Below are 12373 nucleotides of genomic sequence, written 5' to 3'. Positions count from 1 at the left end.
TTTTTGTCGTTTTCGTGGTTCTCGCCTAAAATCGTCGCGGCCGTCCTGCGCGCCGGGGCATTCACCACAAAAGGGGGAAAAAAAAAGCCACTATTCCACCCCCGCGGTCAGGATAGCCAATCGGCGCCTGGCGCCCCGTTGCCTGGCGTCGCTGGCAAGCGGCGACGATGGCGGCAACAGGAGCGGCGATGGCGGCGGGGCCTGAGGCGCCCTCGCCGGCTGCGGCGGGTAAGGGCAGCGCCGAGGGGTGCAGTGGCGGCGGGTTTAACGGGGCGGCGCAGGCAAGGGGGCGCGCGCGGAGGGGCTCGCCAGGGTGGCCGTTGGGCACCGTTAAACGGCCGCGGCGCGCAGCGCACCCTGGGAGTTGTAGTGCGGGGAAGCGAGGGCGCGGGCCGGGCTGCGCGGCCGCAGCTACGAGTCCAGGGAGACCCCGCGGTGCCCGGTGTGTGGGGGCCCTCCCCGCCGCAGCCGGGGTTGGGCGCCGCACCGGGCCCCGTTGCCTGCAGGGGCGGGCGGGGAGGGCCTCGGAGGCGGCACCCGCCTTCCGTGCGCCCCTCTCTGCCCCTGAACGGGAGCTAGGGGCGACCGGGGATGCTGCCGAGGAGGCCTCAGGGCTCCGCGAGCAAGCAGAGGCCTGAGCGCGACTTGCGAGTTTCTGAGTTGGGTTGTCCTCGCGGCTACTGACGTACGGATCTGCCGAAGCCCTAACGTGCGATCTTCATTATTTCTTTTTCCTGGGTATGAAGAGCCCCCTGGAAAATCGGCTAGTTCTGTGATTAGAGAGGCCCCCGTTTTTACAGACATGGTTGTTTAAATAAGAAAAGTGCAGTACTTTTTCTCCTGAACGTTCAAAAATTTTGCTCACTGGGTGTTGCTGCCCTTTGTGTGGACTGTTGTTAGTTTGAGAAGGAAATCTCATCAGAGACTTTTTTTAAAATATATATTCTCTAGTTGACAAATCCGTGCACTAAAAATGTGTCTCTCCATCCTAAGCTCACACAAACTGTAAGAGTCCTTCATATATAGTACAAGAACTGGGTATAAGACTGCCATTCTAAAACATGCTGCATAAAGAGAGCAGGAAGGACTGTACTGAGCGTAGTAGGGATAAGCAAGCACTAGTTTATAGGGGTGGTATGCAGAATACATAGCAGATGATGAGCATATGGAAACGATTATTTGCAGATAACCTGGTTGTTCAAGCTCCCTGTAGATGACAATTCTTTTTCCTTCTAAGTCTCTGTATTAGTAGTTTTTGGCTAGAATACGTTACTTGTCTGTTCCATTAATTAAATGATATGCTAACGTATTGATAATTTGCTCCCACCAAACATCATCTGTAGCAGGGCTATAGGAATGGATTCCTTATTCTGACTTTTTCCCTGGAGGTGTTACTGGGCTGTGTAGCATTTATCCTACTGTTGGAATCAAGAGAAACAAATACCAAAATCCTAAAGCTAGATGCAATTAAGCCTTTGGACATTGAAGTCTTAGAGTGGAATCACTGGCTCTGAATTGGACACATTCTTCACCTGATAAGATGGTTACATACACCAGTTTGCAGAAGTCAAACAGCTAAAAAGACGCATGCCTTAAAATAGCTGGTAGAAAACCATGAAGAGAGGGTTTTGAACCCCAAGTTTATTTCTTCTATTGAATTTAAGCATCTTAGTTGTGATAACAGAGAGGGGTCAGTCGTGGTCTGAAAGCTCTTTGAGTTCACTTACATGGCGCTGTCAAAGTGGAGCCAGAGTTTGTTTGTTTTTGAGACAGAGAAAAAGGATAAAGAGGAAACTGCAGGCTTTTATTCAGAAAGATATTCTTTATTATTCATGATATGTAAGGCTGGTGTTCAGGTTTTCCTTCAGGCTATTGCGTAGGTATTTCACATTTCCAAATTAAGTGCCTTAATTTTCAAATATTTTAGCAGAGTGTTTAGTGGAACTCTCTAGGAAGGTGAAATGTTTAGGTTTTGTAGGTTGTTTGTTTGTTTTTAGTAGATGTAGTTGCTCTTGTGCATGGAGTGTGATCCTGCAGACAAGTACTAGTGAGTACTAGGCATGTTCTGAGTTTGCCTCTAAGCAGGACTTTAGAGAGTGCTTCCACTCAAATAGGTAGAGGTCAAAGAACTGCTCAAAACCTGCAGCATGGAAAAATGTAGATACCTTTGAAGCTTTAAATTTAGCTTTAAATTTCATTCTTCCTGCTTCAAAGACTCAGACTGTTACTGGTATGCCCAGGTTGCACTGGATTTCTCTAGTGGAACAGGAATGGGATCCACATCTTCCATTAATTCCATCAGTTATTTAATACATTTGACCTGAAATAATGAATTTGTTTCAGTTTTATGATACGAATGAACTTTCTTCACTAAGTAAATTATCTGTATGGATTCTAAAACAAATCTCTTTAGCTTATTTTGCACCTTTAGTGTATGTTCTCATTTATTCTCAAGTGCTCAGGATTTTTTATTTTTTATTTTTTTTCTAAGGCTTGGTCATTAACTGGTCAGGTCAAGGATTGCAAAAACTGGGTCCAACTTTACCCTGTGATGCTGATACTCACACTCTAATTCTGGACAAAAACCAGATAATTAAATTGGAACACCTGGAAAAATGCAGGAACCTGATGCAGGTAAGTGTTACTAGAATTGAATTTCCTATGAAATATTGGAACTGTGATACTAATTAAAATGCTCCTGTTTTAGGGCCACATCTTGTAATTGAAATCAGTTAGCAGTTGCTCTCTTCATAGAAAAACAAATGATGCTAACTGAAATAGAAAATCTTGTTTTCTGTGCAGCCCTACCATTGACAGTGGTCCAGGCTGTTACTCAAATAACTAAAAGTGCACTCAGTAAAACCTTATGGTGGGGGTGAGAAGAGGAACACTTAAAAAGGCCATTGACAACTCTAACAATTTAGACACTTTTTTTTTTTTTTTTGCTTTTGCATGCTTGATTTTTATAATGTTAGATGTAGCTTAATTTAATTATCTTTTGTAGGTCTAAGTATGGATACACACTCTTTCCCTTTGGGTCTGAATCTTCACAAAGGAGTAGGATTAGTTACTAGAATTTGCACAAAGACAAATTGTTTTAAAATATTTCATGAAGTATCACCCTAGAAAGAAAACTTCTATCAGTGGTGCTGCATCCTGCCACTGGGATTTGGCTTCCTCCTGTGTTTTGCATGCTTTATAAATTAATCCTCTTCAATTTCCCTTTTTTTGCCCATATAATTTGATTTTTGTTTTATTACTTTTCCAAATAAATTCTTATTCTCCGTTTATAAAAATGAAATAAACACTAGCAGTTGTGAGTAGCCATTTTACATTACATTCAGGATAGATCTGGACAGATGTGGAACAGGATGAAGTGCAAATAGCAAATACAAAAATGTGAAATGTGTGTGTGCGTTCTCTGCTTTCTCATTAACCTGTCAAATCATATAAGCCCTGACATTGCTAGTGCTTATACTTAATCATAATACCGGCAACAGTCCATTTAAATTAATAAGGGTGCTAATGTTAGCAATATTTAGCATATGCATGATGCTTGCAAAAATCAGAGTATCGTCCCCCAAAGACAAAGCTATGCAAATCCAAGTAATTATCACTGAAAGTATGATTTCTTACTGCAAATAGTGCAATAATTTGCAAAATGGCTTGGCAATTCTGTTTAAAAAACTTCTTTTAATATAAAACAATTAATTTAATTTTATTAATTTCTTTCTTAATTTTATTATTAATTTTGTTTCTTTAATTAGATAATGCTAGGAGGAGGATTTCTCTAAGTGTGAGTTGTGAAGACAGTTTTCTTTTATCAGTAATTTGTTTCCTTGCTCTTGTCATTTCTTGTGCCTGCGTTATTGTTTGCTTGCAAATGGAAAATACAGATTGAAATAATTTCTCTTGGAATGTTTTTTTAGCCACTAAAATAAAAACTGGACTGCTTTGTAAAGCCTAATGGTTGAAACTGTTTCTTCTGTTTGTGTGTCAATCTGCAGCTATCCGTGGCGAACAATCGTTTGGTCCGAATGATGGGTGTATCCAAACTGACCAAGCTGAGGGTGCTGAATTTGCCTCATAACAGTATTGGTTATGTGGAAGGGCTGAAGGATCTGGTGCATCTGGAATGGCTGAACTTGGCAGGAAATAACCTGAAGGTAAAGTATGTCTTGTCTATACAGTTTCTAGAATCTGTTTTGTGGAAATTTGAAAAAAGGCGGAGAAGAACATTTTTACAAATTTGTTCCACTTCAAAGAAATCTGTATTTTTATTTTTGGTTTTCATGGAAACAATATTTAAAGCTCTGTATCTACGAGTATATGAAATTTAGGAGGACAAAATTTGGAAAAGAATTATTTAGGTGTAAAAAGAAAGTGATTTAATATCAAAATGTAATGAGATTGGCAACATTGTCTGAAAACAGAAAAGTAATCATCTCTTTAAAAGCAAACTGTGTAGAAGCATGGTCAAATTCATTAGTTGGAGGGTTACTTGTGCAGTATTTTTTAGCTTCCAGAATTATTTCTAATTGCTGATATCTGTTTAAGGGCTAAACAAAAGTACAAGACTTGCTCTTATTGACTTTATTTTTTATTTTTTAAAAAGGCCATTGAACAGATCAATTCCTGTATATCCCTTCAGCATCTTGATTTGTCGGACAACAACATATCTCAGTTAGGAGATCTCTCCAAGCTTATGTCTCTAAAGGTAGTTGCTATTTTATATCTGTTTTTGTGGCATTCTTTGCAAAAAGATATTTGCTTGGAATATTGCTGCCTGGTAAAGCACTCATCATTCAGAAATCACCATAACCCTCACACAGAAGAACATGAGAATTGTTTCTTGTGTTGTTTTTTTTAAATATACTACTTGTAAAGGTGAATACACTTTAATTCTGTGAGTTATGATGATAAAGTTTTGCTTTAAAATGTAAAATGCATATTTTTTCCTCACTAGAATACGAAAAAAAAAACACATAGTTTTGATGGCACCATAATTCTTGTTTAGTTTGTATTCTGCACATTAATCAAACAAGCATACATTTCATCAGCACATTTTTATTTTATAGACTCTGTTACTACATGGAAATATTATAACCTCCCTTCGTACAGCCCCTGTTTGCCTACCTCAGAATCTGACTGTTTTTTCTTTGGCAGAAAATGAAATCAGAGACTTAAATGAGGTAAGACGTAGAAGATGTAAATGGGCTCTCTGCTTTGAAATAACCCTTGCTTGGCCTTAAACCTGCCTTTATTACTATGATTATTATTATCCAGGGATGTTGACAGTATACTACGTTCATAGAATATTTTCAGTGATTGCCTAGAGACTGAAAGCTGAGCAGCTGCTGGGGCTATCTGCAGATTATCTGCTCAGAACAGAAGTTTAAAATGCACTTATCGCAACTGAACTTTGAGGGCTCGTGTCTCATTTTACCCCTTTATCAAGCACTGCGTAAGGGAAACAAATATTCAGCCTGTATGAATATATATGTATCTCCATTGGGAGATGGTGGTGGTGGTATTTTAAATCAGAAGTAACCAAAATTGACAGACTTCTGTGTTGGAAGAACATCTTACTTTTATGACAGATTTTCCCTTTAAAATAGGGTAGTGTTTCTCAGCTTTTTGGTATGCCTTGATTTTGTCAACATTTCTATAGCTGCTGTAGTGACCTGGAATAGTAGAAATACTATAATTTTCTACACGTCAAACCATCACCTATGTTTTAAGAGAAGGTAATACTTTACAAGAGCTATAGTAGTTACAGGAGAATTAATAGGAAAATCAATAGGCAGTAGTTGATAGGCACTTTGAAAATGTTCATGTTTAAGAAGCAAATTGATTTTCAGTGTGTTTGTAATTATCGTGTGAGATGTTTAGCCCTAACCAGCAAAACTGTGGTACGTTCAGTAAGCATACGATTGTTCTCTTCCGTTAACAAAGACTCTTTATGTTCTGCAGGTTTCTTTCCTGGTTTTGAGAAATCACATAGTCCATCATGAACTTTAAGGTTCAGACACCAGCTGACAATGTATGGCCTATAGTCGCTTTGACTATAGGCCATACATTGTCAGCTGGTGTCTGAACCTTAAAGTTCTTGATGGATATGTGATTTCTCAAAAGGAAAGGTAACATCATGTTTTTAAAGTATTGGATGGAGTCTGGCTAAGCTGAAGTTCTGTTTTTATATAATAAAAAATAGTAAAGTGAATATGATATAAAATAGTGTTTGTCTTGCTAAGGCATGCATGAGAAACAGCCCAATGAATATTGTTGCTGTTTTGAGATTTTTCATCTGTTTCACTGGAATTATTCTGTAAAACTACAAGTTTGTTTAAGCGGAAATAAAAAATTGGGGGATATTTTATTATTAGACTCAAAGTAAGACTTTAACAAATCGGTATTAAATTATCAGCAGCCTGTTATCCCTTCCAAGTTTACAACCTCTTTGACTTTGTAGATTGAGGAAAGTCTGCAGATATTAAAAGTATTTTCTTGGGAAATGATAAAGCGTGCTCTTTTGTAAAGTATCTGACTTGTGGGTCTATTTTCAGATCTAGGGTTTCTTTTAAAAAATAATTTAACCAAATGAAATGTAACCAGTTAAATTTACATTAATTTTTGCTTAATCATTTTGTCAGTACCATATGTGTGTATATATATGGCAGTAGAGATGTCATGTTAAAATTCTTGACTTCAAAACAGTCCAACTATGTTAATTTTCCCAGAAAATATCATTATGCAGCATTAAAGCATTCTAGTTCAATATATGAGCAGAGTCCAAGACCTACTGCCTTGTTTTCCAAATTAATAGAAATTAACTTTTTGGTTAAAGACAAACCATTCTTATTTCTATTTCACCTTTTGACAAGGCTCCCAACCAAAGTCAGGAGTTTTATGACAGGCATTAATGATGATTATTTTTCTCCTTACTAGCTTAAAGGCAGAATGGCTCTACAGTCAAGGAAAAGGAAGATCGTATCGACCTGGACAGCATGTTCAGTTAGTCCAGTACTTGGCAACTGTTTGTCCTCTTATATCTGCATACGGTCTTCAGACTGAAGAGGATGCCAAGCTGGAAAAAATATTGAGTAAACAAAGGTGAGAACTTTTTGTTTCTCTATTGTTAGAAAGCTTGCTTGGGAGTCTAATTATGTGTCTCATTTTGCGTTGGATAAAATAATATTTCCTGTGAAGTGTTTAAAAAAGTAATGATGACTGCAGAAGGGAAGGAGAATGAGGTCACAGGATGTAACCTAGAAGGAGCTGAGAAGCCAGACAGTAGCAGAAAGCATTTTTCTGCTTGCTGGACCATCTAGAGGCATTATTTTTCAATCTGTGCTCTATCAGACATGGAAGGGGATTTTTGGTGGGGCTGTGATTAAAACAAAAAATATACTGAGATTCATCCCACACAAGAAAGTCAGAAAACTCTCTTTTTACTGTAAGTTAAGACCATTATGGTAGGCTGCATGATTAGCTGCTTTGTTGCTGGTGCTGTTTGTGTGTTTTTTTGTTTGGTTTAGAGCTAAGGTTGTCCTTTGAGGTACACTGTTCCTGATATTGTACTTGAAGTACAGGAGTATTGTAGTTAGGGGCAGAGTGGCAGCTCAGCCAAAAGGACTGGCCTTGAGAGTCTATAGAAGAAGCTGAAGTTCTTGCATGTTGCAGGTGTGCATGGGGTATCTGTGGGGAAGTTGCAGAAAGTGTTGGGGCAATTTCAAGGAGAAAACTGAAAAGTGTGATTATGTTCTTACTCTGCTCAGTGACGTGCTCTTGGGAAGAATTCAGAAAGTTGGCTTGTAAGATATGACTTTTGATTTTCATTTTTAAGGTTTTAAGACAGTCGGGCTTTCTGACATCTAACTCATGATATTTCAATTTAGCAGTATTGAAACAGCCACTGTCAGATTGTGGAGGATGATTGCAGCTTGCAGTAATACTCTTTTTTGTCAATTAGTGGTAGGATTTTGTTGTCGCCTTCCGCCCCCCCAGTAATAGTGATACCTGCATTCAGTTATTTTCAAATATAGAAGATGTTTCCTCCATTATTCAAACTCTTCTATAAGTATAGGCATAGTGTATCCTGCAAAATTCTCTTAAAATATCTGCGTACTTTACTTGTGCAAATAACTACTTTATCAGTACATATGCAGAGCTGCATTAAGGTTGTGTGGGGTTGTGTTTTGTTCTGGTGCATGTACTTGTAAGAAGGTGAAAGGAGCGGGAGGAAGGAGGAGCAGGAGCAACCTAAAACATCCGAGACCTGTAGCAAGAAGACAGGTTGTGTGAGTCTCTACTTTGTGAGTGGTCCTGTTAGAGAACCCTACACCTACAACATACTATAACTAGCCTCTTAGAAGGGTCTGATCACGTTTTTCTCTCGATTAGTACTTTTAGATGATTTCTGTGCCAAAAAAAAAGTTTTAAAGAAATATAAAATCTATTGGACCTCTGTGCTTAGGTTCCACCAGAGGCAGCTGATGCATCAAAGCCAAAATGAAGGACCACCTACATCTTCCACCCCCAAGAAAGCTCAGCCAGTTGCATATGAACACAGCAATCCAACCCAGCCACCACAGACAGTTCTTGAAAGTGGTAATGTGCAAACGTTCTCCTCTTTTCTTACATGTGGAGATTAACCCCCCTTTTTATTATTTTTCTTTTTTAATCTAATTACCTTATGGAGAGAATTTCAAAACAAGGCCCTGTTATCTTTTAATTTGGGGAGATTTTGAACTGAAGGAATACTTTGTTTTCTAACACACTTTATATTTCACACTTTTTCACATCTTGAAATGATAAGAAGATTGTTCTTTAGGTGATAAATGAAAGCCAGTAAGCTAAAAAGTTGCTACTTTGACTGTTGCATCTGATTAAAGTGTAATTCTTCTGAGGAAGGCAATTTGCGCAGTTTACTGTACCTGGTATTTATAAGGTTTCTGGATTTTACTGTGATAAGTAATTATTATCCTTAATGCTACACAGTAATGACTATGATTATTAGCATTTTAAATCCTGCTACTTAGCTATCTAGGTGCTTATTTAAAAACCAAATATGAATCTCTATGGATTAAAGGAGGATACTTTGTTGAAATACTATGTGATTTTTTTTGAGTATGGCTTTCTGCCTGTCTAGAACCTGTCGTCCAGAAGAATTCTTGGGTTGGACCAAGTGCCAATGATGACCATTCCTATGCAGTAAAGAACACTTTTCCTCTCGAAAGAAGCTGTCACAAGGAGCTATACCTTGAAGATATACAGACTGATGAGGACAAACTAAACAGCAGCCTTCTATCCTCAGAGTCTACTTTTATGCCAGTTGCTTCAGGATCGTCTCCAGTGTCTCCTACTACAGACCCCAGGCTGCATGGAATCAGCCTGGACCTAGAAGATGATGGTGAAACAGTAGCTGAATCTGTGAAAGATAGGGAAGAAGCCGCTACCCAGCAAGAAGGAACTTCTTGGGTTGTTTGCCAAGAGCACTCCAACAAAGCAGCAGAAAGTGTGGAAACTCAAGAGACCGTTAAAGAGAGCAAATTGTTGCTGTCTCCTGATCCAGTAACACCTAAACTGACTGCTAACAGCAGCAATAATTTAGCCCCCTCTGAAGAGCACGTTCTGCACGGCCACCCCAGCGCATCACTAGGTGCTGAGCCAGTAGTTACAACTCTTTGCCCTGATCAGAGCGCAGGAGAAAATTCTGATGCATCATCCGCAGCTAATCAAGGTGCAGCTGAACTGCAGCAAGTGACTAGAGCAGCTACAAAGCTCCAAGCCTGCTGGAGAGGATTCTACACGAGGAACTACCATCCCCGAGCCAAGGAGGTGCGGTATGAAATTCGGCTAAGCAGAATGCAGGAGCACATCGTTTGCCTTACCGATGAAATAGAAAAGTAAGTTGAGGTCTGTGTGTGTTTTCAAATCTGAATAAACATGACAAGTGTTTCAGAATAGGTATAAAATGATCTCAATATAACTGCATATAGCAGCTCCTAGTAGCAGGAATGAAAGACTGTGGCATCATTGGATACATAACATACACGTGGACACGCACATAACTGCTCATCTTCTCAGATGAATGTGTGAATGGGTTGAGTTAGAAGAAACATTTCTGTTCCTCTGGAACCAGGACTTTGATGTTTTTAGTGGATAATCACAATAACAGTTGTAAAGTGTGACTTTTGAATTTTTTTTTCTTGACTTGTCTCATAGAGGGTCTCAAAATTAAACTTCCAGAGTTATTCCGCTGTCAGTGATGAGAGGGGTTCTCTCTTCCTTGCATGGTATTATCATTATGATTGTTATCAAAGTTTATTTGTAAGACATAAATTGAGGATTTATTTAATATTGCATATTGATGACAAATTGCAGTAGTAGCTAAATGTTTGACTCTGCGCTATCTTTCAAGAGAGCTGTTCTGTGAGCAGTTTTTTTTTAATGTAGACTCATTGATCTTGTTATCCAGATGTTGCTTACTTAAGCTGTATATCTTTGAATGTGTGTTCTTGTAGACTAAGAAAAGAAAGAGAGGAAGATAAAGTTCAAAGGCTTGTACAGGAGGAGGCACTCAAATTTCTTTGGAACCAGGTAATGGCTTTAGTCCTCTTATTTTTGCCCTAAGAATGAGTTCAAAAAACTTTGCTTCATACTGCAGATATTGAGGTGCTAATGAATACGTTTGGTTCTTAATGAATAAGGTTTCTCTTGGGACAGCCTCAGTAGCTTATTAGGATGCAACTGCCAAATTATTATCTTCTTGTATTCTGGTGGTGGCGGGGGAAGCATTTAGATGTGTGAAACAGGAAACTCTGTGTTTCTAAATGCTAGAATATAGCTTGGAAGAAGAAGGACAAAATGTAAGGAAAGTTAAATAAGCTGAGTAGAAGCAGGAGGTAAAATGGGACTGTTAGACATCCAGGATGAATGAAACAAACTGAGTGCCAAGCTGTGTTGCCTGTGGACAACTTGGTTCTCAAACAGAAAAAAATATTAACGTATCCTTTCATTACATGTTGTGTTTCATAATGGTATCCTTTTTATCCTTTACAGGTTAAATCTCTTCAACAATGGCAGCTTTCAGTGACCCAAAATTTAGGTACTTCTTGGCAACATGGAGTCCCTTCAGCCAATACTTCTTGTCCCTCAGAACCATCTATTCAATCATCCGCATTTGAGCAAGAAACCTCGCCAGATGTTAGCAAGGTTAATCCTTGCTGCTTAATCCCACCTAGCGATGCTCCTCAGGAAAAATCTTTACTGCAGTTCCCAGATTCTGGTTTTCATTCTTCTGTGGCTGATCAGGCTTGTGCCAGTGACTTGTGTAGCTCTGAGAAGAGTTTTACAGAAGAAGCTGAGAGCTCTCTTTCTTTGGAAACAGTAAAACAATGTGACAATTCTGTTTCAGAGTATCTTTCTGATGTGGAGGATGGCCAGGGGGAACATGGGGAAAGTAAAGAGAGCTCTAATAGTGAGCAGGACAGCAGCCTTCTGCAACAGTATTTGAAATGTGTTCAGCAGCTGGAGGAGGCTGATGATGGCATAAACTGTGATGATGGAACAGAGGGGAGTGACCCACAAATTGGCATTTCATCAGAAAAACAAGATTTTTCATCTGATACTGTTTCTGTAGATGTCCCCCAAGCTACTACTTCCCCTGCACGAGGTGAAATCAGTCAGACACCAGAAAGCTGCAAGCTGAATTCAGGAATAGTAGATGGAAAGCAAACAGACTGTGATTCTTCATTTCAGATGCGGCATGTCGGCGTTGCTGTATAGTCAATTCAGTTGCATGAAGGACAAGGGATTCCATTTTTTTTTTCTTATTCTTTTCTCCGTTTATACAAAACTTGCATTTTTTGTGCGTGCTGATTTGGATTTTAGATTTCTGTTACCAATTTATGTTTTCATTATCATTTTACTAGTCTTGCTGAAACCTGGCACTAACTATGCTAACCTCAGATCAGCAAAGTTCTTCATGAGGGTCATGATGCACTTTATTTTCACATATCTAAATGGTATCTTAATAACTGGGTTCCATGTAATAAATTCTGAAGACTGTGGGGATATTTACTGTAAACTCAGTTCAGTGAATGTGTTAGTAAATCTTTGATATATTTTTCTTTTTTTTTCCTTGAAAAAGCAGACTTGAATTCTTACTGTGTGAAAAGAAGGAAACAATATGGGAAGGAACTGAGCTAATATATGCAGTCTGTGCATGTATGGACACAACCAGAGGAAAAAGATGAAAGCAGTTGCCTTTCAGGCTTTTTTTTTTTTTCCTATACTTTTACTAAAGAGCATCTTTGCCAGTGTTTCAGAGCTGGGTTTCCTCAAGGCGAGGTTCCAAAATAGTGACATT

At 39.0% G+C, this 12373-nt stretch overlaps 1 protein-coding gene across 1 annotated transcript; it reads left to right on the top strand.

The window, feature by feature from the left end:
- The first annotated feature begins 167 nt into the window (after positions 1–167).
- Positions 168–12142, top strand: CEP97 (centrosomal protein 97). The gene is given in 11 exon segments (XM_088534210.1): positions 168–228; positions 2492–2634; positions 4008–4166; positions 4616–4717; positions 5079–5192; positions 5974–6140; positions 6949–7113; positions 8477–8610; positions 9152–9908; positions 10527–10602; positions 11065–12142. Coding segments are annotated over 11 exon segments (2604 nt in total). The 3' UTR covers positions 11791–12142.
- The last annotated feature ends 231 nt before the right edge of the window (positions 12143–12373 follow it).

This window comes from Tinamus guttatus, unplaced genomic scaffold (genome assembly GCF_059628265.1).
Source record: "Tinamus guttatus ecotype Peru unplaced genomic scaffold, ASM5962826v1 Tinamus_guttatus_pri_ptg000035l, whole genome shotgun sequence".
Taxonomy (NCBI): Eukaryota; Metazoa; Chordata; class Aves; order Tinamiformes; family Tinamidae; genus Tinamus; species Tinamus guttatus.
The sequence above is the reverse complement of the archived record's forward strand: the minus strand, read 5'-3'. Positions and strand labels throughout refer to the sequence as shown.